General features: G+C 43.7%; 1 protein-coding gene across 1 annotated transcript; it reads left to right on the top strand.

Moving 5' to 3' along the window:
• Positions 1-21: 21 nt before the first annotated feature.
• LOC126419315 (uncharacterized) lies at positions 22-24,619 on the top strand. Its single transcript, XM_050086495.1, has 2 exons — positions 22-856; positions 24,472-24,619. Exons 1-2 carry the CDS (start codon positions 419-421, stop codon positions 24,499-24,501), a joined length of 468 nt encoding a protein of 155 aa, XP_049942452.1. The 5' UTR covers positions 22-418; the 3' UTR covers positions 24,502-24,619.
• Positions 24,620-27,988: the final 3,369 nt, after the last annotated feature.

Genomic DNA, 27,988 nt, shown 5'->3' with positions numbered 1-27,988 from the left:
GCACAGCACTGTCCTCGCAGCCCGAGGAGCAGGCAGTGCCAGAGTTTAGTGCGCCATGAAGACCTCAGGGAGGTCTTGCAGCCTTCTGCTGCTGACGATGGCCGTCGTCTCGAGCGGCCGCAACGCTAGAGATTACTTCGATGAGTCAGGATTCCAGTATTCCCCTTCTAGGCCCGAGGACTCCCTAGTCTTTTTCATAGCGAATGTTCCGCCCATCATTTGTGAGTCGAAGAATGGCGAATGTGACAGCGGAGGCCACTCGACCTTCTGTGTCGCACTACCGCGCGGATACTCGCCCTACACATGCTGATTCGAAGGAAACGCAACGGTAGATACCAATTTGAATCTGATAGGAGACAATCTTCCTTACCTTTTCACTTTCATAAGCGGATGGTTAAGAATTTTTACTCACACTGAAATGCACTGCACAACTAGTTCACAGTTACCAGACGAATATTTCCAACTGAGAGTACAGCGCCCTAATGAGGATCGTCCAGTGAAATGTCGTTTTCTTCATGAAAATGGAAGGTTGTACCTCAGATTTCCAGGATACCCCACCATTGTTTGCCAAACTGGTACTAAAGCAGGGCGCTTTGATTTTAAGCTACCCATTATTGATGACCCACTCAAATGCTCGTTCCGGGTGTATTCAGAGTTGCTTCTAGGGGACACACGCACAGAGGAACGCCTCTATCAGTCTCTGATTAGCGGGCTCCCCAGGCACGTGTATGGAAGTCCCCCACGTGTCGTGTGTTCCCAACAAGCAACCTCGAAACAGACGGCTCACTTTCAGCTACTGTTGCAGAGTGGCTCCACTTACAACTGCGGTTTCCCCGACGCTGTTCCTCGGTATCTGGTAAGTGTGAGGCTTTCTGGTTTTATTTTCGTTGCGTCAAAGCTGTTCATTGAATTGTCATATCTAGCACCAGCGTGATTCGAAATACATAGAGTGGGCAGCCAACCTTTTTAATGAAACTGTTTCTCCATTTACATCCAAATATTTTCCCAGTCCATGAACTGAATCCAGATATCCTGATTTTCACAAGGTGGCTGATTTAAGTTCTCATCACTGTAGTGTTGCTTCCTATGGGAAGAGTTTCTCTCATCACGGGAACAGCCCCACAGCATCAAACGCTGGCCATACAGACAGGGAAAATGGTATTGGTACTTCTTGGTATCGAGTAGTTTCACTTTGATTCCTTCACTTTCTGTTCGATACCTTTGAAATTATACTTTTACTCAAATCTCTGCCATATAGCACGAAACTTATCGAATGATCCTAGTGATGATGTATTGCAGTTTTATTGCGTACCCAAAATTTTGGCCACATAACTGATGACTGAACTGACAGAAGTATAATAGAGCAGTAAAATATGAATTTAAACAGCAAAGAAAACGCAGATTGCGACCAATATGGAGAAACTGAACATAACCATTTGGCTGCAGTGTCGTATTTTCTTGACCCAAAATTCGATTACGTACATCTTCAGGATCCTGGAGCTAGTGGACTGGCTATTTCCACAGTAAGCTATTTATCAGTAACTAATTTTGCTGCTACAGCTGGAGCCAGCAATTGTGAACCAGATATTGATTCTTCTCTTGAAACCGTGTATGACTTTTGGAATTACTGCAAGACATTAGCACACAGTTAACAAAAGACAAAAAGGTGGAGCAGTCACCTATTTCCCTGACTGCCAATTCCAGCCACATCGCTGCTCTAAGAGCGTGTATTTTCAGAGACAGGCAGCACGTTATCAAAGCCAAATAACAAATGACCAGCGAAACAACTGGATAGTACTAGTTTTTAATTATTCTACTCAGAAAGCGTGGGAAATTTAGTTAAGATTTAAATTATTTACTTTTCATTACTGTTGTTATTGTGATCATGAGTTCGAACACTTGTTCGCTGCAATTCTCCATGCTAGTCTATCCATTCTAGGCCCCTTCAACTGCTGCAATCTACATTCATTTGAACCTGCTTACTGTATTTCTGTATTTATGTCTATGTATCCTTCTACAACTCTTACCCCCTCCACTATACAGAAACACATGCCATTACCAAACTTACTATTCCTTGATGCCCATCAACGAATCCCTTCTTTCATTTGAATTGTGCCATAAATTTCTCTTCATCCCAGCTAGATTCAGTACCTCCTCGCTATATATTATACGTTTGCATCTAATCTTCACCATTACATTTGCAAAGTTTCTACTCTCCTCTTGTCTGATCTGATTATTGTCCACGTTTTACATCCTCACAAGGATAAATCACACACACATTCCTTCAGGAAAGGCTTTCTAACACGTAAATTGGTATCTGATGTTAATAAATCCCTCTTTGTCTACATCTACATACTGCAGACCACTCCGAAGTTCATGGCAGTGGGTACGTCCCACTGTCCCATTCTCGTTTGTAGTGCCTGAAGAATTACAGTTTAAATTCTTCTGTGCGTGCTGTAATTAATCTAATCTTGTCCTTATCATCCCAACGGAAGCGATTCATAGGGGCTCGTGGTATATTCCTAAAGCCATCATTTAAAGCTGGTGGACGAAACTTTTTATCTAGGCTTTCTAACTCAAGTGTATATCAGTTCAGTTCCTTCACCGTCTCTGTGACACTCCCACGGGTCAAGATACCTGTGACCATTCGCGCTGCTCTTCTCTGTAAACGTTTAATATCTTCTGCTAGTCATATCTTGCACGGCTCACACATACAGGGTTATTACAAATGATTGAGCGATTTCACAGCTCTACAATAACTTTATTATTTGAGATATTTTCACAATGCTTTGCACACACATACAAAAACTCAAAAAGTTTTTGTAGGCATTCATAAATGTTCGATATGTGCCCCTTTAGTGATTCGGCAGACATCAAGCCGATAATCAAGTTCCTCCCACACTCGGCGCAGCATGTCCTCATCAATGAGTTCGAAAGCATCGTTGATGCGAGATCGCAGTTCTGGCACGTTTCTTGGTAGAGGAGGTTTAAACACTGAATCTTTCACATAACCCCACAGAAAGAAATCGCATGGGGTTAAGTCGGGAGAGCGTGGAGGCTATGACATGAATTGCTGATCATGATCTCCACCACGACCGACCCATCGGTTTTCCAATCTCCTGTTTAAGAAATGCCGAACATCATGATGGAAGTGCGGTGGAGCACCATCCTGTTGAAAGATGAAGTCGGCGCTGTCGGTCTCCAGTTGTGGCATGAGCCAATTTTCCAGCATGTCCAGATACACGTGTTCTGTAACGTTTTTTTCGCAGGAGAAAAAGGGGCCGTAAACTTTAAACCGTGAGATTGCACAAAACACGTTAACTTTTGGTGAATTGCGAATTTGCTGCACGAATGCGTGAGGATTCTCTACCGCCCAGATTCGCACATTGTGTCTATTCACTTCACCATTAAGAAAAAATGTTGGTTCATCACTGAAAACAAGTTTCGCACTGAACGCATCCTCTTCCATGAGCTGTTGCAACCGCGCCGAAAATTCAAAGCGTTTGACTTTGTCATCGGGTGTCAGGGCTTGTAGCAATTGTAAACGGTAAGGCTTCTGCTTTAGCCTTTTCCGTAAGATTTTCCAAACCGTCGGCTGTGGTACGTTTAGCTCCCTGCTTGCTTTATTCGTCGACTTCCGCGGGCTACGCGTGAAACCTGCCCGCACGCGTTCAACCGTTTCTTCGATCACTGCAGGCCGACCCGTTGATTTCCCCTTACAGAGGCATCCAGAAGCTTTAACTGCGCATACCATCGCCGAATGGAGTTAGCAGTTGGTGGATCTTTATTGAACTTCGTCCTGAAGTGTCGTTGCACTGTTATGACTGACTGATGTGAGTGCATTTCAAGCACGACATACGCTTTCTCGGCTCCTGTCGCCATTTTGTCTCACTGCGCTCTCGAGCGCTCTGGCGGCAGAAAGCTGAAGTGCGGCTTCAGCCGAACAAAACTTTATGAGTTTTTCTACGTATCTGTAGTAAGTCGTGACCATATGTCAATGAATGGAGCTACAGTGAATTTATGAAATCGCTTCAATCATTTGTAATAGCCCTGTACTTGAGTAATGTTACAGAATGAGCCGTATGAGTGATATGAGTGACTTGTAAGCAATCTCATTTGTGGACTGATAGCATTTCCTGAAGTCTACAAAACGCTGTGACCGAGCGGTTTAGGAGCCTCAGTCTGGAACCACGCTGCTGCTACGGTCTCAGGTTTGAATCCTGCCTCGGGCATGGATGTGTGTGATGTCCTTAGGTTAGTTAGGTTTAAGTAGTTCTAAGTCAAGGGGACTGATGACCTGAGATGTTAAGTCCCATAGTGCCTAGAGCCATTTGACCCATTTTGAAGCCTACTACCTGCTTTACCCATGACTGAGGCATTGTGTAGAGTGTATAAGAATTGTGTATAATAATTATGTGTTATTTATCGTTGTTCAAAGCAGAACATTGTGTAAAGACTTGTTATAGTTTAAGTGGACATTTTAGAGACTTAGCCACGTTAAGCCGTAATATTTGGAAGCGGCAGTAGTCGAACAATGGACTGGTCACGTTTCTACCCAACCTCAGGAGTCCGATGACCAGTGGAGTTTGGGCAGTAGCATTCAGCACTCCGATAGATCAACTACCGAACATATGGGCAATGTTTCCGAAGGAACAAGACCATAGCTGTTCATAAATCAGGATCAATGTTCCAGGAACTGTCAGCATACTGAAGTCACGCGCGTGACGTATCTGGCGACGCGGACGAGGACGACAGGGCAATGCCCGACCACACCAGCATATAGGCAAAACAACGGAAAGCCGGCACGTGTGCCGACATTGGTCACGTTTCAGCCCAATGTGAGAAGCACAGATCCAGGTCGAAGAGTCAGTTAGCGACATTGGCAAAAACACCTCCGACAAATGGGTGTGAGGGGGGTCATTTGAGGTGGTCCTTTGAAGAGGTCCTTCGAGGGAGAAAGAAGATATGAAGAAACGTCGCCTGGATGGACAGATCGATGGTTAGTCAGCGGACATCATACTTCGCTACGACGACTTAGCCGCTACGCTGATCGACAGAAGAAGATGTCAGTACCGTGTCAAGAGAATACGGGAAGCGGCTGCCACTGTCGATGATGCCAGACTGGGAGGGATATGGCAAGAATTCGATTGCAGTATTGACGTCTGCCATGTCACTCATGGTTCGCATAGGGAATGTTTGTCAAAAAAAAAAAAAGAAAATTCATAGTATGTATGACATCTGTACAATGTTTAGTTCTTGTGCAATAAATAATTGAAAGTGTTCCCGGACTTTATGTACTCCATGTATTATACTGTTTGTTTAAAGGGTCTTATGTCTCAATAAATTACTGTTAGTGGAACCACCAATGGTTCACTCACACCTCACCTTCTGATCCAAGGAAAGAGCCCATCCCACCCCCCACAAAGTGGCGTTTCCACCATCCTTGACAAAATAATGGCCTCTGCTGCCCTCTGTCACTTACACTCAATATATAGTATCACGCTCCAGTTCATGTCTCTACTAAGTGCTACACCCAGACTTTCCTATGATTTTACCAACTGTCACTCACTGATGTTATTTTCATAGGGTTTTGTGAAGTGCACAATTTTAAATTTCTGAGAATTTGATGTAAGTTGCCAGTCTCTGCACCACTTTGAAATCTTACCAAGAACTGAGTCAAATGCTTCTCGAAAATCGAGAATTATTGCGTCTGCCTGACTGATATACGGCTTTCAGTATGACATAAAAGTGTTATAAGTATGGGTGTTGTCGTTGTGGTCTTCAGTCCTGAGACTGGTTTGATGCAGCTCTCCATGCTACTCTATCCTGTGCAAGCTTCTTCATCTCCCAGTACCTACTGCAACCTACATCCTTCTGAATCTGCTTGGTGTATTCATCTCTTGGTCTCCCTCTACAATTTTACCCTCCACGCTGCCCTCCAATACTAAATTGGTGATCCCTTGGTGCCTCAGAACATGTCCTACCAACCGATCCCTTCTTCTAGTCAAGTTGTGCCACTAACTTCTCTTCTCCCCAATCCTATTCAATACCTTCTCATTAGTTATATGATCTACCCATCTAACCTTCAGCATTCTTCTGTAGCACCACATTTCGAAAGTTTCTATTCTCTTCTTGTCTAAACTATTTATCGTCCACGTTTCGCTTCCATACATGGCTACACTCCATACAAATACTTTCAGAAACGATTTCCTAACACTTAAATCAATACTCGATGTTAACAAATTTCTCTTCTTCAGAAACGCTTTCCTTTCCATTGCCAGTCTACATGTTATATCCTCTCTACTTCGACCATCATCAGTTATTTTGCTCCCCAAATAGCAAAACTCCTTTACTACTTTAAGTGTCTCATTTCCTAATCTAATACCCTCAACATCACCCGACTTAATTCGACTACATTCCATTATCCTCGTTTTGCCTTTGTTGATGTTCATCTTATATCCTCCCTTCAAGACACCATCCATTCCATTCAACTGCTATTCCAAGTCCTTTGCTGTCTCTGACAGAATTACAATGTCATCGGCGAAGCTCAAAGTTTTTATTTCTTCTCCATGAATTTTAATACCTACTCCGAATTTTTCTTTTGTTTCCTTCACTGCTTGCTGAATATACAGATTGAATAACATCGGGAATAGGCTACAACCCTGTCTCACTCTCCGAACCACTGCTTCCTTTCATGCCACTCAACCCTTATAACTGTCATTTGGTTTCTATACAAATTGTAAATAGCCTTTCGCTCCCTATATTTTACCCCCGCCACCTTCAGAATTTCAAAGAGATTATTCCAGTCAACATTGTCAAAAGCTTTCTCTAAATCTACAAATGCTAGAAACGTAGGTTTGCCTTTCCTTAATCTAGCTTCTAAGACAAGCCGTAGGGTCAGTATTGACTCACGTGTACCAACATTTCTACGGAATCCAAACTGATCTTCCCCGAGGTCGGCTTCTAATAGTTTTTCCGTTCGCCTGTAAAGAATTCGCGTTAGTATTTTGCGGCTGTGACTTATTAAACTCACAGTTCGGTAATTTTCACATCTGTCAGCACCTGCTTTCTTTGGGATTGGGATTATTATATTCTTCCTGAAGTCTGAGGGTATTTCACCTGTCTCATACATCTTGCTCACAAGATGGTAGAGTTTTGTCAGGACTGGCTCTCCCAAGGCCGTCAGTAGTTCTAATGGAATGTTGTCTACTCCCGGGGCCTTGTTTCGACTCAGGTCTTTCAGTGCTCTGTCGAACTCTTCACTCAATATCATATCTCCCATTTCATCTTCATCTACATCCTCTTCCATTTTCATAATATTGTCCTCAAGTACATCGCCCTTGTATAGACCCTCTATATACTCCTTCCACCATTCCGCTTTCCCTTCTTTGCTTAGAACTGGGTTTCCATCTGAGCCCTTGATATTCATACAAATGGTTCTCTTTTCTCCAAAGGTCTCTTTAATTTTGCTGTAGGCGATATCTATCTTACCCCTAGTGAGATAAGCCTCTACATCCTTACATTTATCCTCTAGCCATCCCTGCTTAGCCATTTTGCACTTCCTGTCGATCTCATTTTTGAGACGTTTGTATTCCTTTTCGCCTGCTTCATTTACTGCATTTTTATATTTTCTCCTTTCATCAATTAAATTCAACATTTCTTCTGTTACCCAAGGATTCCTACTAGCCCGCGTCTTTTTACCTACTTGATCCTCTGCTGCCGTCACTACCTCATCCCTCAAAGCTACCCATTCTTCTTCTGTATTCCTTTCCCCCATTCCTGCCATTTGTTCCCTTACGCTCTCCCTGAAACTCTGTAAACCTCTGGTTTATCAGTTTATCCAGGTCCCATCTCCTTAAATTCCCACCTTTTTGCAGTTTCTTCAGTTTAGTATGGAGCCGCGTCATAATGTAAAAGCTTTTACTGGAAAAATCTGCTTCTCGGTTACGATTTAGCGGCCTTCCGCTGAACCTACAGCTACAACTGTCAGTATGACATGTGAGAGAACTAGGAGTTGGATTCCGCGTGATGTATGTTTTCGAAATCCATGATGGTTGGCATGGAGGAGATACTCCATTATGTTTGAGTTCAGAAGATGTTCTAAAATTCTATAACAAATGGATATCAAGGATACTGGACTGTAGTCTTGTGGGAAACGTCTGCTACGCTTCCCGTGACGGGAGGGACCTTTGTTTTGTTTGGGGGATCTACGATGGACTGTAGTTAACAGAGGGGCTAACACAGTCGTAAATTGAGTATACAAATTGACAGGGATTCTAGCGGACCCTTGGCCTTTGTTCAATTTTATCGATTTCAGCTGTTTCTCAACGTACAGATGAACTGAAGTTTACTGCAAAGCTTTCGGTCATATCATGCGGTGATTCTGGTCATCGATAGGAAGATTTTATGTCCACCCTTGATACTGGGTCTTGCAGAAACAATCTTGCATGCAGCTTCCATTTCTATTTCAATGGATTTGTGTTTTTGGTCTACTGTGACATATACATCACCTCCATTTTCCCTTAGCCTATGCTTTCGACATACACTTAAATTTTTGCCCAAAGATCTCAAGTGCTGCTTTTAGGAGTGCTGCTTGTCTCTGGAATCATTCATGTATTACCTCGGAGCCTAGACGACGGGCATAGTTTGTTCCAATGTGTGGCACAATCTCCAGCTCGTTGCGCGATGCTGCCTTAATGACTGCCAGAACAGCCTGTTCGACATTCTGAATGAGACCTTCCGGCATACACAATGAGTGCACCTTTAACGTATAATTCGCGTCCGTTTCAGTATGTGCCTGACCACCATGTCATCACCGAATCGGATGAAATGTATTTTTTTAAAATTTGTACGTGTCTTAGTCATCAGAAAATATTTTATGACAAGACTATTATATCATCAGGGAATAGAATACAGTATATTATCTACCATTAATTTTGATCCAGTTCGTGTTGTTTTTCATTGTTTGTAGCGTACTTTCTAGCAATCGTAAATTACTGTCATTCGAAATGACGAAGACATCATTAGAGATTAGAGACGAGGTTGAGGCTCCAAAGGACGAGAACCAAACATGTGCTCTCTCAGCGATACCAGTTAGGGGTTTAATACAGTGGACTTTAATCTACGCAAATCCATCGACAAACTAGCTGGCAGTCAAGAGTTACGACGGTGTATTAATTTTAGAAATTTGCCTGCTTTAGCTAAATGTGTTTAAGAGAACAAATACCTTCACTTCGTTTTAGATTATGCTAGTCAGCTGTAGAATTCGGAGGTGTTACATCTACATACGACGGTCATTTTCATTGGTCCGTTCTTTGGAAGATATAGTGTTCTTTGCTTCTCCAATGTTTTTAAGTTAGCAGTCCACAATTTATCGGTAGCTGTTACACTAACTATCGTTATCCCCTCTGCATGTATACACTGAAAACCACCATCTACACCATACTCCGCAAGTCATCAAATGATGTGTGGCTAAGGGTACTTCCGGTACCACTAACTGATGTCCCCTCGCCTGTATCACACGCGGTAAACATGATTGTCGGCAGCCTTTGCATTGGCTTTAATTTTTTAAATTTTCTTGTCGTAATCGGTGCGTGAGATGTATGTGGAAGAAACTCATATGTTGTCCCCCTCTTCCCGGAAACTTCTCTCTCGATATTTCACTAGTAAACGTGTCCATGATGCACACCACCTCTCTTGTAAGGTACCAATGGAATTGAGTTTGCCAATCTTCTCGGTAACGCTCTCGCGCCGACTAAATGATTCCGTGACGAGTTACATTTCTTTAAGATTGTTCCCATGAATCTGTCTCGCATCCTATTATGTGGTAATTCCACTTACGGTCGCTTTGGATGTTTACTCCTAGATATTTTACGGCAGATACTGTTTCCAGCGGTTTGTCATCAACATCAAATGTACTCTAATGGATTTCTTTTCCTATCTTTGCGCAGTATGTTACATTTATTTACGTTCGCGGTCAACTGCAAGAGCCTGCACCATTCATCACTCCTCTGCAGGTCATTCTGAAAATCGATACTGCTTTCAGGGGCTGCTACATTTTTTTTTTGAAGGCAACCGCATCACCTGCGAACAGTCTTAAAGAAACTTCCTGGCAGATTAAAACTGTGTGCCGGACCGAGACTCGAACTCAGGACCTTTGCCTTTCGCGGGCAAGTGCTCTACCAACTGAGCTACCCAAGCACGACACGCTCCTTCCTCACACCTTTACTTTTGCCAGCAGCTGTGAGGACGTGGCGTGAGTCGTGCTTGGGTAGCTCAGTTGGTAGAGCACTTGCCCGCGAAAGGCAAAGGTCCTGAGTTCGGTTCTCGGTCCGGCACACAGTTTTAATCTGCCAGGAAGTTTCGTATCAGCGCTCACTCCGCTGCATAGTGAAAATCTCATTCTAGTCTCAAAGAGCATTCAACGCTTTCTACTAGATAATTTATACGCAGTGAATCACCTAAAACGTGCATCGCAAATACTGCGGTACTGGAAAGTGCTATTGACATACGTTTTTTACACAATAGTTTTTCAGTCAGAGGCTCGTATTGTTAGTCAATACACAGATTGTAAAATACTTAGAAAGTATATTTTTTGTGCAAACATAGACTTTTTTTTACATGGAACAGAGCCTGTTGACATTAAGAAACTAATTAGGGTAAAGTAAAATGTCAGTGGTGTTTGATGCTGCATTCTAGTGCGAGTCGCTTACGAAAAGCTCCCACACCGGCATTTATACAATGCCTGTGGCAGTACACGCCAAAGAACGACACAAGTGCATACCCTAGTTAGTTGGATTCTGACCAGTAATTGTATACACCGTAAACAGTAACAAACCTATCATATTTCTTTGGGGTAATCCGTAAATTATATTAACGTCAGTCTATTTTGTTCCACTAAGAGCTGTGTCCTGTCTGCAAGGAGGTCTTGAATCCAGTCACAAATCTTGTCCGATACCCGACAAGCTCGTATTTTTCACACTAAACGACCGTGCGGGGCGGTGTCAAATGCCTTGTTGGAGTCAAGAAACACGGCATCAACACGAACAACGTTGTCAACTGCCTTATGGATCTCATGAGGGAACAGAGCGAGCTGAGTTTCGCAAGATCTCTGTTTGGAAAATTCATGTTGATTTTCGTCCTAAAGGTCATAATTCTTGGGCATAAAACGTGTTCCGTAATACTACAGAGGACTGCTGTCAACGATATAGGTCTATAATTGTGTGCATCTGTCCTACGGCCCTTCTTAAAACCGGAAATGACGTGCACTTTATTCCAATCGCCACGTACCCTTCTTTGCTCTGGCGATCTACGATAAACTGCTGCCAGAAGGGAAGCAAGTTCTTTCGCGTAATCTTTGTAGAATCGTATAGGTATCTGGACTAAGCGATTGTAGTTGCTTTTCTGTTCCGCCATGGGTTGCCTGAATATCTGTTTTTTGGACGCTCGTGCGATGACTGATTGGAGGAACCATGGTACGAGCTTCTGCGATGAAACAGTTTCGGAAGACGGAATTCAATATTTGGGTTTTCTCTCTGGTATCTTCAGTTTCGGTACCAGTATGGCGTTTGAGTGAAAGAATAGATGATTTCGAATCAGTTACTGATTTCGACTGAAAAGAAATTACTTACAAAGTCATTGAACACTTCTCTCGTTTATTTCGTCACGCTCATTTTCGCTTCCCTTAGATTTCTCTCGTCACGCTCATTTTCGCTTCCTTTAGATTTCTCTCGCCACGCTCATTTTAGCTTCATTTAGATTTCTCTCGTCACGCTCATTTTCGCTTCCTTTAGATTTCGTTCATCAGCTAGTTTTTGACTTCTCTTGAATCCGAGATGAAACTCGCTTTGTTTACGAAGCAGTTTGCTAATACTACTGCTTAACCATGGAGGGTCTTTCACATCTCTTAAGACCTTGCCTGGAACATACTTGTCTAAGGCATTGTATTGTATTGTATGTTAACCGGGGACATAGAAACGACGGAGAGGCTCCGTCCCCGCCGCAGCTGCAGTGGTCCACAACCCCACGACGACTACCGCAGTCCACTTCACCCCTCCGCCACCGCACACCGAACCCAGGGTTATTGTGCGGTTCGGCCCCCGGTGGACCCCCAGGGAACATCTCACACCAGACGAGTGTAACCCCTATGTTTGCGTGGTAGAGTAATGGTGGTGTGCGCGTACATGGAGAACTTGTTTGCGCAGCAATTGCTGACATAGTGTAACTGAGGCGGAATAAGGGGAACCAGCCCGCATTCGCCGAGGCAGATGGAAAACCGCCTGAAAACCATCCACAGACTGGCCGGTTCACCGGACCTCGACACAAATCCGCTGGGCGGATTCGTGCCTGGGACCAGGCGCTCCTTCCCACCCGGAAAGTCGTGCATTAGACCGCACGGCCAACTTGTCGGGCCTGTCTAAGGTATACTGAACGACACTTCAGAATTTTATCCTTTTGTGCTCCACATCTTCGTCCTCAACACTGAATACATGATGCTGACTACTCCTATACGCTGCGATTTGTATCCTGTCACTTTTGCTAAGAAAAAGTATCTTGCTGCTTTTATTAACATTCCTTGTAAAATCCGTAGTCATAGTTTCTACCGCAGCCTTATGACCATTGATACCTTCCTCTACGCTAATTTATTCGATAATTTTAGGTCTGTCTGTTGCTAGGTGGTCTATGAAGAACATTTACTGCATATGTGCGTTTATTCAAATTCATTTCGCCTATCATGCTCAAGCGCTTCTACAAGCATTGTAATTTATCTAACCTTACCTTCGCTAACCTGTGGGAGCGATGCGTGTGAGCCTGTAGCGTATTCCAGCGTCCCTAGTTCCTCACTTAGCACTGGTTCTTGTACACTTATAAGGAGGCTTTCAGGTGTAAGTGAAGTCTGTTTTAATGGAATGCCTATTCAGTCCGTTGAGGTTCTTCAACATTTCCACGGCCCTCTCCCGTGAGTCAAAGAATCATGTGGCCATTCCTGCCGCCTTTCTTTGTGGACTTTCAATTTCACCTGCTAGTGCTATTGCGTGAGGGGTTCACACATGTCTGTGAAACATTCTGGGATAGGTCGCTAGAATGTTTCTTGAGCAGTCTCCGTTTATCATATTAGGCATACGTTTTTCATATTAGGTGCATTGTGCTGTCACCTACTGCCAGGTACTCCATATCAGCGACCTCAGTAGTCATTAGACATGGCGAGAGAGCACAATGGGGCGATCCGCGGACCTCACGGACTTCGAAAGTTGCCAGGTGATTGGGTGTCATTTGTATCACACGTTTGTACGCGAAATTTTCACACTCCTAAACATCCCTAGATCAACTGCTTCCGATGTGATAGTGAAGTGGAAACGTGAAAGGACACGTACAGCACAGGAGCGTACAGGCCGACCTCGTCTGTTGACTAACAGACCGCCGACAGTTGAAAAAATGGCTCTGAGCACTATGGGACTTACCATCTATGGTCATCAGTCCCCTAGAACTTAGAACTACTTAAACCTAACTAACCTAAGGACATTACACAACACCCAGTCATCACGAGACAGAGCCGACAGTTGAAGAGGGTCGTAATGTGTAATAGGTAGACATCTGTCCAGACCATCACACAGGAATTCCAAACTACAAGTAGTATGACAGTTAGGCGGGAGTTGAGAAAACTTGGATTTAATGGTCGAGTGGTTGCTTGTAATCCACACATCACGCCGGCAAATGCCAAACGACGCCTTTCTTGGTGTAAGGAGCGTAAACACTGGACGATTGAACAGTTAAAAAACGTTGTGTGGAGTGACGAATTACGGTACACAATGTGGCGATCCCATGTCGGGGTGTGGGTATGGAGAATTCCCGGTGAACGTCATCTATCAGCGTGTGTAGTGCCAACAGTAAAATTCGGAGGCGGTGATGTTATGGTGCGGTCCTGTTTCTCATGGAGGGAGCTTGCACCCCTTGTTTTGCGTGGCACTATCACAGCGCAACTCTACATTGATGTTTTAAGCACCTTCTTGCTTCCCACTGTTGGAGAGCAATTCGGGGATGGCGATTGCATCTTTCAACACAATCTACCACTTGCTCAAAATGCGCGACCTGTGGCGGAGTGGTTACACGACAATTACATTCATGTAATGGACTGGCCTGCACAGAGTCCTGACCTGAATCCTGCAAAACACCCTTGGGATGTTTCGGAACGCCGACTTCGTGCCAGGCCTGATTGAACGTATGCCTGCGACTAGAAGCTGTCATCAAGGCTAAGGGTGGGCCAACACCATATTGAATTCCAGCAATACCGACTGAGGGTGCCACGAACTTGTAAATCGTTTTCAGCCAGCTGTTCGGATACTTCTGATTACATAGTGTATCGACAGGTGACTTACTTTTCGGCCAGCTTTTTTCAGACGGTAGTTCATACAGGTAACTGCATCACCTGAGACGAACTGAGGCTACCATTATTGTGGTATGCAAACCTGTTAATACACAAAATGAACAGGGAGGGTCGCAATACACTCGTGTGGTTCACGACTGACGTCACATGTCGATCCAAGATGACAAAGTGCGTCATTTCTATTAGTAAATTCTCAATCGGGTCAGAATTTTCGTTTGATACCACATATGACTGTACTTTCATTAATAATTCTTTGTCATTCTGTGTTTGAGATACTTTGCGAAAGAAAAAGAACACCATTCACTTGATTGTCAATATATATGGATTCAAGAGTGACTTGTGAGAAATAAAATATCTCGTAGCAATATGCGGTACCAGCCTGCTCCCCCCCCCTTCCCCCCCCTCCATGAACCCTTCAGATACTGAAGGGAGACGATAGTTTAATAGTCGTGGGGGACTGGAATTCGATCAATAGTAGGAAAAGGAGGAGAAGAAGAAGTAGTGGGTGCATATGGAATGGGGGTAAGTAATGAAAGAGGAAGCCGCCTGTTAGAATTTTGCACAGAGCATAACTCAATCATAGCTAGCACTTGGTTTAAGAACCATGAAAGATGGTTATATACGTGGAAGAGGCCTGGAGACAATGGAAGGTTTCAGATAGATTGTAGAATGGTAAGACAGAGATTTAGGAACCAGGTTTTAAATTGTATGACATTTCCGGGGGTACTTGTGGACTCTGACCAAATTCTGTTGGCTATGAGCTGTAGATTAAAACTGAAGAAACTGCAAAAATGTGGGAATTTAAGGTGACGGTGCCTGAAGAAACTGAAAGAACCAAAGGTTGTAGAGAGTTTCAGAGAGAGCATTATGGAGCAACTGAAAAGCACGGGAGAAAGAACTACAGTAGAAGAAGAATGAGTAACTTTGAGAGATGAAATAATGAAGGCAGCACAGGATCAAGTAGGTAAAAAGACGAGGACCTGTAGAAATCCTTGGGTAACAGAAGATATATTGAATTTAATTGATGAAAGGAGAAAATATAAAAATGCAGTAAATCAAGCAAGCACAAAGGAATACAGACTTCTCAAAAATTAGATGGGCAGGAAGTACAAAATTGCTGAGCGGGGATGGCTAGAGGACAAATGTAAAGATATGGAGGCATATATCAATAGGGGTAAGATAGATACTGCCTACAGGAAAATTAAAGAGACCTTTTGAGAAAAGAGAACCACTTGTATGAATATCAAGAGCTCAGAATGAGATTTTCACTCTGCAGCGGTGTGTCCGCTGATATGAAACTTCCTGGCAGATTAAAACTGTGTGCCCGGCCGAGACCCGAACTCGGGAACTTTGCCTTTCGCGGGCAAGTGCTCTACCAACTGAGCTACCCAAGCACGACTCACGCCCCGTCCTCACAGCTTTACTTCTGCCAGTACCTCGTCTCCTACATACCAAACTTTACAGAAGCTCTCCTGCGAACCTTGCAGAACTAGCATTCCTGAAAGAAAGGATACTGCGGAGACATGGCTTAGCCACAGCCTGGGGGATGTTTCCAGAATGAGATTTTCACTCTGCAGCGGAGTGTGCGCTGATATGAAAATTTCTGTCAGATTAAAACTGTATGCCGGGCCGAGACGATAACGATTTTTTCAGGCACTCAAAGAGTCGCAACTTTTCACACCGACCTTTGACCTCACTGCTGAATCTTTTTTTTCCTTTTTTTTTCATTTCAAGCGTTTTTGGCCCTTTTGGCTACAGCTGTTGCTTTTGTACCGGAGCGTAGTTTACCATCGCCACTTATCCACGATCACAATATTTGAGGCCGGCCGAAGTGGCCGTGCTGTTAAAGGCGCTGCAGTCTGGAACCGCAAGACCGCTACGGTCGCAGGTTCGAATCCTGCCTCGGGCATGGATGTTTGTGATGTCCTTAGGTTAGTTAGGTTTAACTAGTTCTAAGTTCTAGGGGACTAATGACATCGGCAGTTGAGTCCCATAGTGCTCAGAGCCATTTGAACTATTTTTGAACAATATTTGATGTAGACTGGGCTCAGTTACCGATATGTAGGAATGGTCCACAGGAACAGGCCGTCATTCTTAGTGCTAAGGGCACTGCCGTGTGTGAACAACATTGAACAATTTGGTGTTCATCGTCGCCGGCCGCGTATGTACACAGTATAGAGATTAAACTGTTCAAATATGTAAGCGACAGCCAATAAGTCAAGTCGTTTCATTTTTGAACCTACATCACAATGATAGGCTACTCGCCAACAGATGCCGGCGTATTTATTGCAGTAAAGAGCTTTCTAATATTTGATGACGTTGTTGCAGATCTTGAATTTGGAATAATCTGAATGACGGCAAGCTGCAAAAGTGAGACAAACGTGGTAGTATGATGCACTGTAGACCACCTACCTCAGGACATGCAGCTGCAGAGCGTTTGGGAAGCGATCTGACCAAAAATCGTATGTTTTGGTCTTCCGTAAAATCATTAAATGGATAAAAATCATATTTTCAGTCAGACACTGACCATACAGGCCTTGAGACAGAGGGAGACATAGAAAAAGCGGAAATATTGAATTCGGTTCAAATTGGCTCTGAGCACTATGGGACTCAACATCTGAGGTCATCAGTCCCCTAGAACTTAGAACTATTTAACGTAACTAGACTGAAGCGCCTAGAACCGCACTGCCACATTACCGGCTGTGAATTCCGTCTTTCGAAACGGTCTCGGTGAGGAACATCGTAATATGGTTTCTCTGCCCACTCGTTACAAGTATGCAGAAATTGCATACACAGCAAAAATTGGGAGCAATAGGAAATTAAGTAAAATCTCTGAACGTCAGATAGCATGTGGACCGGATGAGATATCTTTGCGATCTTACACTCACCATGTGAAATAATTTGGTCTGCTTCAAACATAGGTCTGTGGAATGAATAGTTTAAGCGAATGGGAAGAGATAGAGATCAATAACGTTCTCAACGAGGGTCATAGGGCATACGCAGACAATTACAGTAGTATATCGCTGACGTCGTTCTGTTGTAGAATTAAGGAACACACACTCCTGGCCGTTTAAAATTGCTACACCACGAAGATAACGTGCTACAGACGCGAAATTTAACCGACAGGAAGACGATGCGGTGATATGCAAATGATTAGCTTTACAGATCATTCACACAAGGTTGGCGCCGGTGGCGACACCTACAACGTGCTGACATGAGGAAAGTTTACAACCGATTTCTCATACACCAATAGTAGTTGACTGGCGTTGCCTGGTGAAACGTTGTTGTGATGCCTCGTGTAAGAAGGAGATATGCGTACCATCACGTTTCCGACTTTGATAAAGGTCGGATTGTAGCCTATCGCGATTGCGGTTTATCGTATCGCGAGATTGCAGCTCGCGTTGGTCGAGATCTAATGACTGTTGGCAGAATATGGAATCGGTGGTTTCAGGAGGGTAATACGCAACGCCGTGCTGGATCCCAACGGCCTCGTATCTCTAGCAGTCGAGATGACAGGCATCTTATCCGCATGGCTGTAACGGATCGTGCAGCCACGTCTCGATCCCAGAGTCAACACATGGGGACGTTTGAAAGACATCCACCATCTGCACGAACAGCTCGACGACGTTTGCAGCAGCATAGACTATTAGCTCGGAGACCATGGCTGCGGTTACCCTTGACGCTGCATCACAGACAGGATCGCCTGCGATGGTGTACTCAACGACGAACCTGGGTGCACGAATGGCAAAACGTCATTTATTCGGATGAATCCAGGTTCTGTTTACAGCATCATGACGGTCGCATCCGTGTTTGGCGAAATCGTGGTGAACGCACATTGGAAGCGTGTATTCGTCATCGCCATACTGGCGTATCACCCGGCGTGATGGTATGGAGTGCGATTGGTTATACGTCTCGGTCACCTCTTGTTCGCATTGACGGCACTTTGAACAGTGGACGTTACATTTCAGATGTGTTACGACCCGTGGCTCTACCCTTCATTCGATCCCTGCTAAACCGTACATTTCAGCACGATAATGCACGACCACATGTTGCAGGTCCTGTACGGGCCTTTCTGGATACTGAAAATGTTCGACTGCTGCCCTGGCCAGCACGTTCTCCAGATCTCCCACCAATTGAAAACACGTCTGGTCAATGGTGGCCGAGCAACTGGCTCGTCACAATACGCCAGTCACTACTCTTGATGAACTGTGGTATCGTGTGGAAGCTTCATGGACAGCTGTACCTGTACACGCCATCCAAGCTCTGTTTTACTCAATGTTATCTGCGGCCTTGTCGATCACATGCACGAACAACCTATGTTTACGCAGTCAGTGTTCATTTCTATAGAGGATATTTCTGTCCTCCAATAAGGTCTAATACGTGGTCATGAAATACACTACTGGCTATTAAAATTGCTACACCAAGAAGAAATGCAAATGATAAATGGGTATTCATTGGACAAATATATTATACTAGAATTGACATGTGATTACATTTTCATGCAATTTGGGTGCATAGATCCTGAAAAATCAGTACCCAGAACAACCACCTCTGGCCGTAATAACAGCCTTCATACGCCTGGACATTGAGAAAATCAGAGCTTGGATGGCGTGTACAGGAACAGCTGCCATGCAGCTTCAACACGATACCACAGTTCATCAAAAGTAGTGACCAGTCGTTTTCAATTGGTGAGAGATCTGGAGAATGTGCTGGCCAGGGCACCAGTAGAACATTTTCTGTATCCAGAAAGGCCCGTACAGGACCTGCAACATGCGGTCGTGCATTATCCTGCTGAAATGTAGGGTTTAGCGGGGATCGAATGAAGGGTAGAGCCACGGGTCGTAACACATCTGCAGTGTAACGTCCACTGTTCAAAGTGCCGTCAATGCGAACAAGAGGTGGCCGAAACGTGTAACCAATGGCACCCCATACCATCACGCCGGGTGATACGCTAGTATGGCGAAGACGAATACACGCTTCCAATGTGCGATCACCTCGACGTCGCCAAACACGGATGAGACCATCATGATGCTGTAAACGGAATCTGGATTCATCCGAAAAAATGAAGTTTTGCCATTCGTGCACCCAGGTTCGTCGTTGAGTACACCATCGCAGGCGATCCTGTCTGTAATGCAGCGTCAAGGGTAATCGCAGCCATGCTCTCCGAGCTGATAGTCCCTGCTGCTGCAAACGTCGTCGAACTGTTCGTGCAGATGGTTGTTGTCTTACAAACGTCCCCATGTGTTGACTCTGGGATCGAGACGTGGCTGCACGATCCGTTACAGCCATGCGGATAAGATGCCTGTCATCTCGACTGCTAGTGATACAAGGCCATTGGGATCCAGCACGGCATTCCGTATTACCCTCCTGAACCCACCGATTCCATATTCTTGTAACAGTCATTAGATCTCGACCAAAGCGAGCGGTAATGTCGCGAGACGATAAACCGCAATCGCGATAGGCTACAATCCGACCTTTATCAAAGTCGGAAACGTGATGGTACGCATTTCTCCTCCTTACACGAGGCATCACAACAACCTTCCACCAGGCAACGCCGGTCAACTGCCATTTGTGTATGAGAAATCGGTTGTAAACTTTCCTCATGTCAGCACGTTGTAGGTGTCGCCACCGGCGCCAACCGGATGTGAATGCTCTGAAAAGCTAATCATTTGCATATCACAGCATTTTCTTCCTGTCGGTTAAATTTCGCGTCTGTAGCACATCATCTTCATGGTGTAGCAGTTTTAATAGCCAGTAGTGTAGCTTCTCTCTATATTCACGTATGCTGCAGCATAACAGACGATGTAAAGTATAGCCTGTGAAGCATCCACTTGGATCCCGCTCCACACAGCTTTCCATATGCTTATGTTTATGACAACTGCAGATTGTTACGCCACATATCGACGATATAACAGCACTTACGCACTGAAATACGTATCTCTACGTGTACTAGGTATCAATTTACAATGCCTAAAACAATTTAGGACAGAGTCTGAAGCATAAACTGCTAATACTGTATCGACATCCTTCTGCCCGGCGTAGTGAAGCAACTCCACGTGCCATGTACTCAACAAGTCGTTGGAAGTTCCCTGCAAAAATACTGAACCGTGCTGTTTCCATAGCCTGCCATTATTGCGAGAGTACTGCCGGTGCAGGAATTTGTGCACAAACTGACCTCTCGATTATATACCATAAAAATTCGTTGTAATTCATGTCGGGCGATCCCAATGGCCAAATCATTCTCGATAATTGTCCAGAATGTTCATTAAATAAATAGCGAACAATAATGGCCCAATGATATAGTGCTTTAGCATCCATTAAAATTCCATCACAGTCTGGGAATATGAAGTCCACGAATAGCTGAAAGTGGTTTCCATGTTGCCGAACAAAACAGTTTCGAGTCAGTGATCGGTTCAGTTGGACCAGACCCAGTACATTCCATGTAAACCAATAGCCCACACATTAGGGAGCCACCACCAGCTTGCACAGTGCCTTGTTAACAATCTGCGTCCATCGCTTCGTCAGATCTGGGCCACACTCGAACCCTATCAGCTCTTACCAACTGAAATCGGGACTCATTTGACCAGGTCACGGTTTTCTAGTTCTCTAGGACCCAATCGACATGTTTCTGAGCCCAGGAGAGGCCCTGCAGGCGATGTCGTGCTGTTGGCTAAGGCACTCGAGTCGCTCATCTGCTGGTATATCCCATTAACGCCTTATTTCGCCTCTCTATCCTAACGGATACGTTCGTCGTGCGCCCCACATTGATTTCTGCGGTTATTTCACTCAGTGCTGCTTGTCTGTTAGCACTGACAACTCTGGGCAAACGGCGATGCTCTCGGTTGGCCGTGATAGTAGATAAAGCCTTGAATTTGGTATTCTCCTCACAGTTTTCGCACTGTGGTTCTCGGAATATTGAATTCCCTAACGATATCCGAAATGGAATATCCAGTGCGTCTAGCTCAAACTATCATACCGCGTTCAAAGTCTTTTAATTCCCGTCGAGTGGCCCAAATCACGTCACAAATCTTTTGACATGAACCACCTGAGAACAAATGAGAGCTCCAACTAGGCACTGGCCATTTATATCTTGTGTACGTCATAATACTGTCATATGTGTATGTGTGTAGCGTTACTTTGCCGGCCGCTGTGGCTGAGCGGTTTCTAGGCGAGGTAGATGTTTTTAATCCTCTGTGTGTGTGAGTGTGTGTGTGTGTGTGTGTGTGTGTGTGTGTGTGTGTGTGTGTCTGCATGAGTGTGTGTGTCCCACAAAATGATCACGATGAACAAAATCAAAGGAATAATAGAGCACATAACAGTGTTTACCAACATTCATTTTACTGATACACCACTTGTAAACGAATCGGGTGACGGAGGAAAAGATAGTGATACCACAGGTACGCTCTGGCACACACGAGAAGTTACCTTACGGAGTATGGATGTAGATGTAGATGTAAGTCGCAATTACGTAATACGCAATACTGTGTACGGAGCATTAGGGATTTGAAGGCGATTGTCTTATGGCACGATTACACAGCATGATTCGGAACGGGCTCATCAGTGTGTACAACAGTCTCCTATGCACGACCACTAGTACGAGTCGGTGAGTAGCAGTCATCCCCGTTCACGGCGAAATGTGTCGGAATGACAGACCTATCTCACATGCCGCTTGTTCTGCGCCGTTACAGATCACATGCTGTTATTCTGTCATTTGACGTCTACGGCGGAAACTAGCAGTGGGTTGTCACTAATTGACACTGACGCAAGACTGACCTTCCCGCTCACACAAGAGATGTCGCAACAATGTCTACACACGTGACGCAAGTCTGAAGTGTGATTTTAAGTGCACGTTACTACACGTTCTTTTAAGTTTCGATTCATTCAAGACTTTTTTTTTGGGTATTACAATTTTCACAAGTGTTAATGCAATCAACTTACGTTTGAGTATTTAAATGACTAATGCAAGAAAATTGTTATCCATACCTCAAGCAAATCAGCACTTAAAAAAGATCTGGCAGCTTTCAGTTTCACGATTTTTAGAGCGTGTAATCACAGGGTTTATAATAGCTCCTCTGTGAGTTCTGACCTTGCCTCATATATTTGTTGTTAAAGCTTCGTAGGAGAAGTAACCTTATGGGTTCTTATGTATGAATAAATTATTTCAATTTACTGTATAAAGTTTGATTTGACCCTGTAAAGCAAAACGAACGATTCATCTCATGGCAGACGTTCGGACTCTATTAGATTGTCAAGATGTCTTTCACGGTATCGAGGGCAGTTTCTTGCACTATTCTGGATGGGCTGCCCTAGTAACTAAATTTAGTATTCTTTCTCTGTCTCTGCCTCTTTCCCTTTCACAGCCACTCCTTCTCTCTGTTTCACTCTTTCAGCGCCAGTACAGCATTTCGAAGAATTTCTCAGATAATAGCGGTGGGGTGGGAATGGAAGGGAGGCAGCATACATTACTCTTAATAGTATTACATTACACTGCCAGCAATTCTTTAAATACAAACAGAATTTCATTTCATAATGTAACAGGGAATTCTGTACACTGAAGCTCTAAAGTGCATATTCAAATACAGAGATATGTAAACATGCAGAATACGGCGCTGCAGTCGGCAACGCCTATACAAAACAACAAGTATCTGGCGCAGGTGTTAGATCTGTTATTGCTGCTACAATGACAGTTTGTCAAGATTGAAGTGAGTTTGAAAGTAGTGTTATACTCGGCGGACGAGCGATGAGACACAGTATCTCCGAGATAGTGGTGAAGGGGGGGGGGGGGGAGGGATGAATATCAGAAATCCCGTAATACGCGGAAAAAAATCCTGCAAGAACGGGACCAACGGCGACTAAGGAGAATCGTTCAACGTGACTAAGTGCAACCCTTCAGCAAATTACTAGGGATTGCAATGGTGTGCCATTAGCAAGTGTCTGCATGCGAACCATTCAACGAAACATCATCGATATGGGCTTTCGGAGCCAAAGGCCCACTCATGTACCCTTGACGAATACACGACACAATAGTTTACGCCTCGCCTGGGCCCATCAACACCAAGATATTACCTGGTTGGACGAGTCTCGTTTCAAATTGTATCGAGTGGATGGACGTCTACAAGTATGGAGACAACCTAATGAATCCATGGTCCCTGCATGTCAGCAGGGGAGTGTTCAAGCTGGTGGAGGCTGTGCAATGGTGTGGAGCGTATCAGGTGGAGTCATTTCTAGATACGACTCTGACAGGTAACACATGCGTAAGCATCCTGTCTGATCACCTGCATCCAGTCATGTCCATTATGCATTACGACGGACTTGGGCAATTCCAGAAGGACAATGCGACGCCCCAAACGTCCAGAATTGCTACAGAGTGTCTCCAGGAACATTCTTCTGAGTTTAAACACTTCGGCTGCCCACCAAACTCCCCAGACACGAACATATTGAGCATATCTGGGATGCCTTGCAACGTGCTGTTCAGAAGAGATCTCTAACTCCCCGTACCCTTACAGATTTATGGACAACCCTGCAGGATTCATGGTGTCAGTGCCCTCCACAGACATTAGTCGAGTGCTGCGGCACTTAAGCGTGCTCACGGTGGCCCTACACGATTATAGGCAGGTGCACTAGTTTCTTTGGTTCTTCAGTGTAAATACTGGTTAATATTTGAAGTCAAAAAGTTGGGAATATGCTAACAAAAGCTTGCAGTAGCTTCTCTGCCAAAATATTAAGTGGAGAACACTTCCTATTACTATCATTTCTGCCATGCGCCGACATCAAGTAATATGCTGTACTATTATACAAAGAGAGTTATATATTGACACAATTTTCTAATAAATGTATTGCTGTAATATAGGTTGTATATTTATTTATTAATAAATTGTGATGTTAAAATAATTGTTATTAATATTGTTAATCAATGTTTTGCAGAATATTATTTAATATGTATATTTAAATTAATGTAGTTACAAATTCGTCTCGAATGCGTCATCAGTTCAAAAACTGTTTTAAATTTCAGTAACCTCTAATTTACATGGGCAGCCTGTGATGGAGTGTGCATTAACCAATTTTGCCTGATGTTCTCTCTGTTGCAGCCACAACCAGAGAACACGCCACGAGGCTAACAGCATATCTCCGTCAGCGAAACGGAAGATTCTTTACGACAACAAAGCTGGAACTAGCGAGAATAGTCAGAAAATTATTTTATATTAATGTAATAAATATGAATATTTAACGTTTAAAGTTTGCGTAATGTAACCTTATTCGAATTTTAACCACGCTCCTTTAAAAATCCTCCTGCAGAGTAAATTCCATAGTTGTGCATTAATAGGAATGGCTGCACTTTCCAGATACACAAATATTACTCTATTGTATGATTTAAGTAACATTACTGCGTAGTAATTGGGAATCTAGATAAGATGTGCAGTATCGTCCGGAGAAATAAGTTTTATCCAACTCTCGATTACCGTTAGTGTTCCACAGCTGGTATAAATGAAAAGAAGAATGGCTGGAGTTAAATGCCCTGGCGACGAGCTCGTTAGAGAAGAAGCACCACCTAGGTTTGAATATTTATAGGGAGAGATATCTGCTGTGCTCTCTCTAAGCAACCACCTTGGTATAAGCCTAAAGTGACTTTGGGAATCACATAATTAGTGGCTTATTTGAAGGCTGCAGTCTTTTAAGATTACTTCTGTACATTAAACATTATCAAAATTTCGTAATAGTCCCTAACATGCTGTGAACTACGAAGATGAAGGACGTGTAGCGAAATTTTAAAATGCCTGATTCTCCTATCTTGCGAAAGGCAGATCAGATTTCTGGGCTTATGATGATTTCTACCTCTGGGAGATTTGAACCTACGTTCTCTCGAATGCCAGTGCAGTGTGAGACAACCTTTCTCGGTCGCTGGTGAATGAAGGCCTTGCCCACTCCTTTCTTTATTCTCAGCATCGCTCTGCCAGCTCGTGACTAATCTCCCTGGATTCTTCTCTATAGCTTCTCCATTTCACTTCTGTGGGTGTTCTAACGCTGTCATCGTACATTGATATTTCCTTCGTGTATCTCTGTGTTTTGGGCTGGAATATGTGTCCTTTAGTACAGTTGTATTTCCTACGTCTTCATTTGTAATTCTGCCTCGAAAATATGGATTTATCAAGTTTTTTTCTGATTTTGTGTCTACATCCAGCGTTAATATCCAGAAATTTGTGATATACTTGAGAATTAGTATGAAAACTGTTGATGAAATAGACTGGTACTTGGCAGTATTGAACATTCGTATACATTCCTTTCTTGACAAGTATGAAATACCACTGAAAGTAAATGATTCTAGACGCTGCAAATTGATACGTATAGGTGGGTTTATGTGGTCTAAACGTGGTGAGGCGATATGTCGTTCAATACTAAAGGCAGTTTCGAGCTTATGGAGATGTTGTGTGGAGAAGGATTCACGTGAACCGTCCACAGGCTATGCAGTGCGTCGTATGACATGTTGCAGTGCGTGTCCATATAGAGAGAAGCTAAATCGCACATGAGATGTGACTCAACTTTAATTCGTCCCAATGGCCCAATATTGAAGATGATTTGTGCAATGCAGTTATATAAATTGATCATATACACGTCAAATGAGTATCGTCCGTAGTTTTAGAGGTATAGAAGTTTCATTAAAACACAAAATTTTCAGCAGTTAGAGATAAGTTACAGTTTGCGTATCATTAGAATGTCAATGCAGTGAATGGAAAGTGTAATTGAAAAACGAATCTGGAGTTTATGAGTAATTAAGCATATCTCACCATGTGAAATAACGTTGGGCAGTGATGAAGTGAGTCAAATGAATTTAAAAATGTGAAAAAGGCCGATGATCACATCAAAGAAGCAATATATTGAGGTCAGCCCAAAGAGTGAATAAAGATATCATTATCAAAAGTTTATTCGGCGTTTTCGTAAATATATTTTGGTAATTAATATAAATTCCTTTTAAATGTATAATTAGTTAAGAGAATTCTCTTAATTACATGACAACAGCTACAGCAACCGCTGGCCGTCAGCCAATGAGAGAGACGCAAGGTCCCGCGATGAGGAGCCAGGAGGTGTACAGCTCGGGCTACACTTGGCGAGTCGCAAGGTGATACGCCAGTTCATGCGGCTTTGTGTGCCGTGGCTCCGATGATCTTGTTAACCAAGAGACTACGGACATTTAACAGTGCAGTATTTATGACACCATATTTTCACGACATTTCGGGTACGTTATTTTGATGAAGTAAAATAAGGCTTTTTCACCACCGTCTTAACTCCGCTTGACGTATTACGCAGCAGACGCTTATAAACCAAGTAAAGGGCAGCGTGGCGTTTATGATGATTATTACTAGAAATTGAACATTGTGTGAAATGAACACTATTTGTGAACTATGTCGGAATTTAATGGTAAAATCTCGTTTGCACGATGTAAGTACTGATCACACAGCGAAATGTGTGTAGAGAAGTAAGGTGTATAAAACCACAATGTGCTGCATTATAGCTATGCATTCCACTACTGTCAAAATATCTCACCATTTTCAGAATGAGATTTTCACTCTGCAGCGGAGTGTGCGCTGATATGAAACTTCCTGGCAGATTAAAACTGTGTGCCGGACCGAGACTCGAACTCGGGACCTTTGCCTTTCGCGGGCAAGTGCTCTGCCAACATTTTTTTTTTTTTTTTTAATTTTTGAATCTCATTTTGTTCGTTATGGTTCGTTGCAATTGTTCATGGCGGACGTTCCCTGACGCCCATTGAAGTTCGTTATTGGTCCATTTACTCAGTTTTTTTTATTACAGAGGGCAGCTAACCCACTGACCGAACACGCTGAGCTACCGTGCCGGCAAGCATTATAGCTATGCATGCCACTACTGTCAAAATATCTCACCATTCCCAGAATGAGATTTTCACTCAGCAGCGGAGTGTGCGCTGATATGAAACTACCTGGCAGGAGACTACCTGTAAAGTTTGGAAGGTAGGAGACGAGACACTGGCAGAAGTAAAGCTGTGAGACCGGGCGTGAGTCGTGCTTCGGTAGCTCAGTTGGTAGAGCACTTGCCCGCGAAAGGCAAAGGTCCCGAGTTCGGGTCACGGTCCGGCACACAGTTTTAATATGCCAGGAAGTTTTTTATCTCACCATTACAGATATAAGACTGAAAAAAAATTCTACTAGGTTGACAACAATGTCACGATGTTGACAAAGGAAGTCACTTAAAACTGTTTTTCCAGTTTTTATTTGAGAACCCAGCATGATGGATTTCGGAGTTGGACAATCCCTCACCTGACAATATTTACACACTGAAGGACCAAAGAAACTGGTGCACCTGCCTAATATCGTGTATGGCCAACTCAAGCACGCAGAAGTGCCGCAACATGACGTGGAATGGACTCGAATAATATCTCGGGCGCTGAAGACTACACTGTTGAGCGCCCATAACAACATATCCATCGATCGAATAATATCTGAAGCAGTGCTAGAGGGAATTACCATGAATCCTGCAGGGCTGTTCATAAATCCGTAAGGGTACGTGGGGGCGGACATCTCTTCTGAACAGAACGTTGTAAGGCATCCCAAATATGCTCAATAATGTACGTGT

Source organism: Schistocerca serialis, chromosome 9 (assembly GCF_023864345.2).
Source record: "Schistocerca serialis cubense isolate TAMUIC-IGC-003099 chromosome 9, iqSchSeri2.2, whole genome shotgun sequence".
In the NCBI taxonomy this organism is placed as follows: Eukaryota; Metazoa; Arthropoda; class Insecta; order Orthoptera; family Acrididae; genus Schistocerca; species Schistocerca serialis.
Note: the sequence above shows the minus strand (reverse complement) of the source record. Positions and strands in the feature narration are given on the sequence as shown.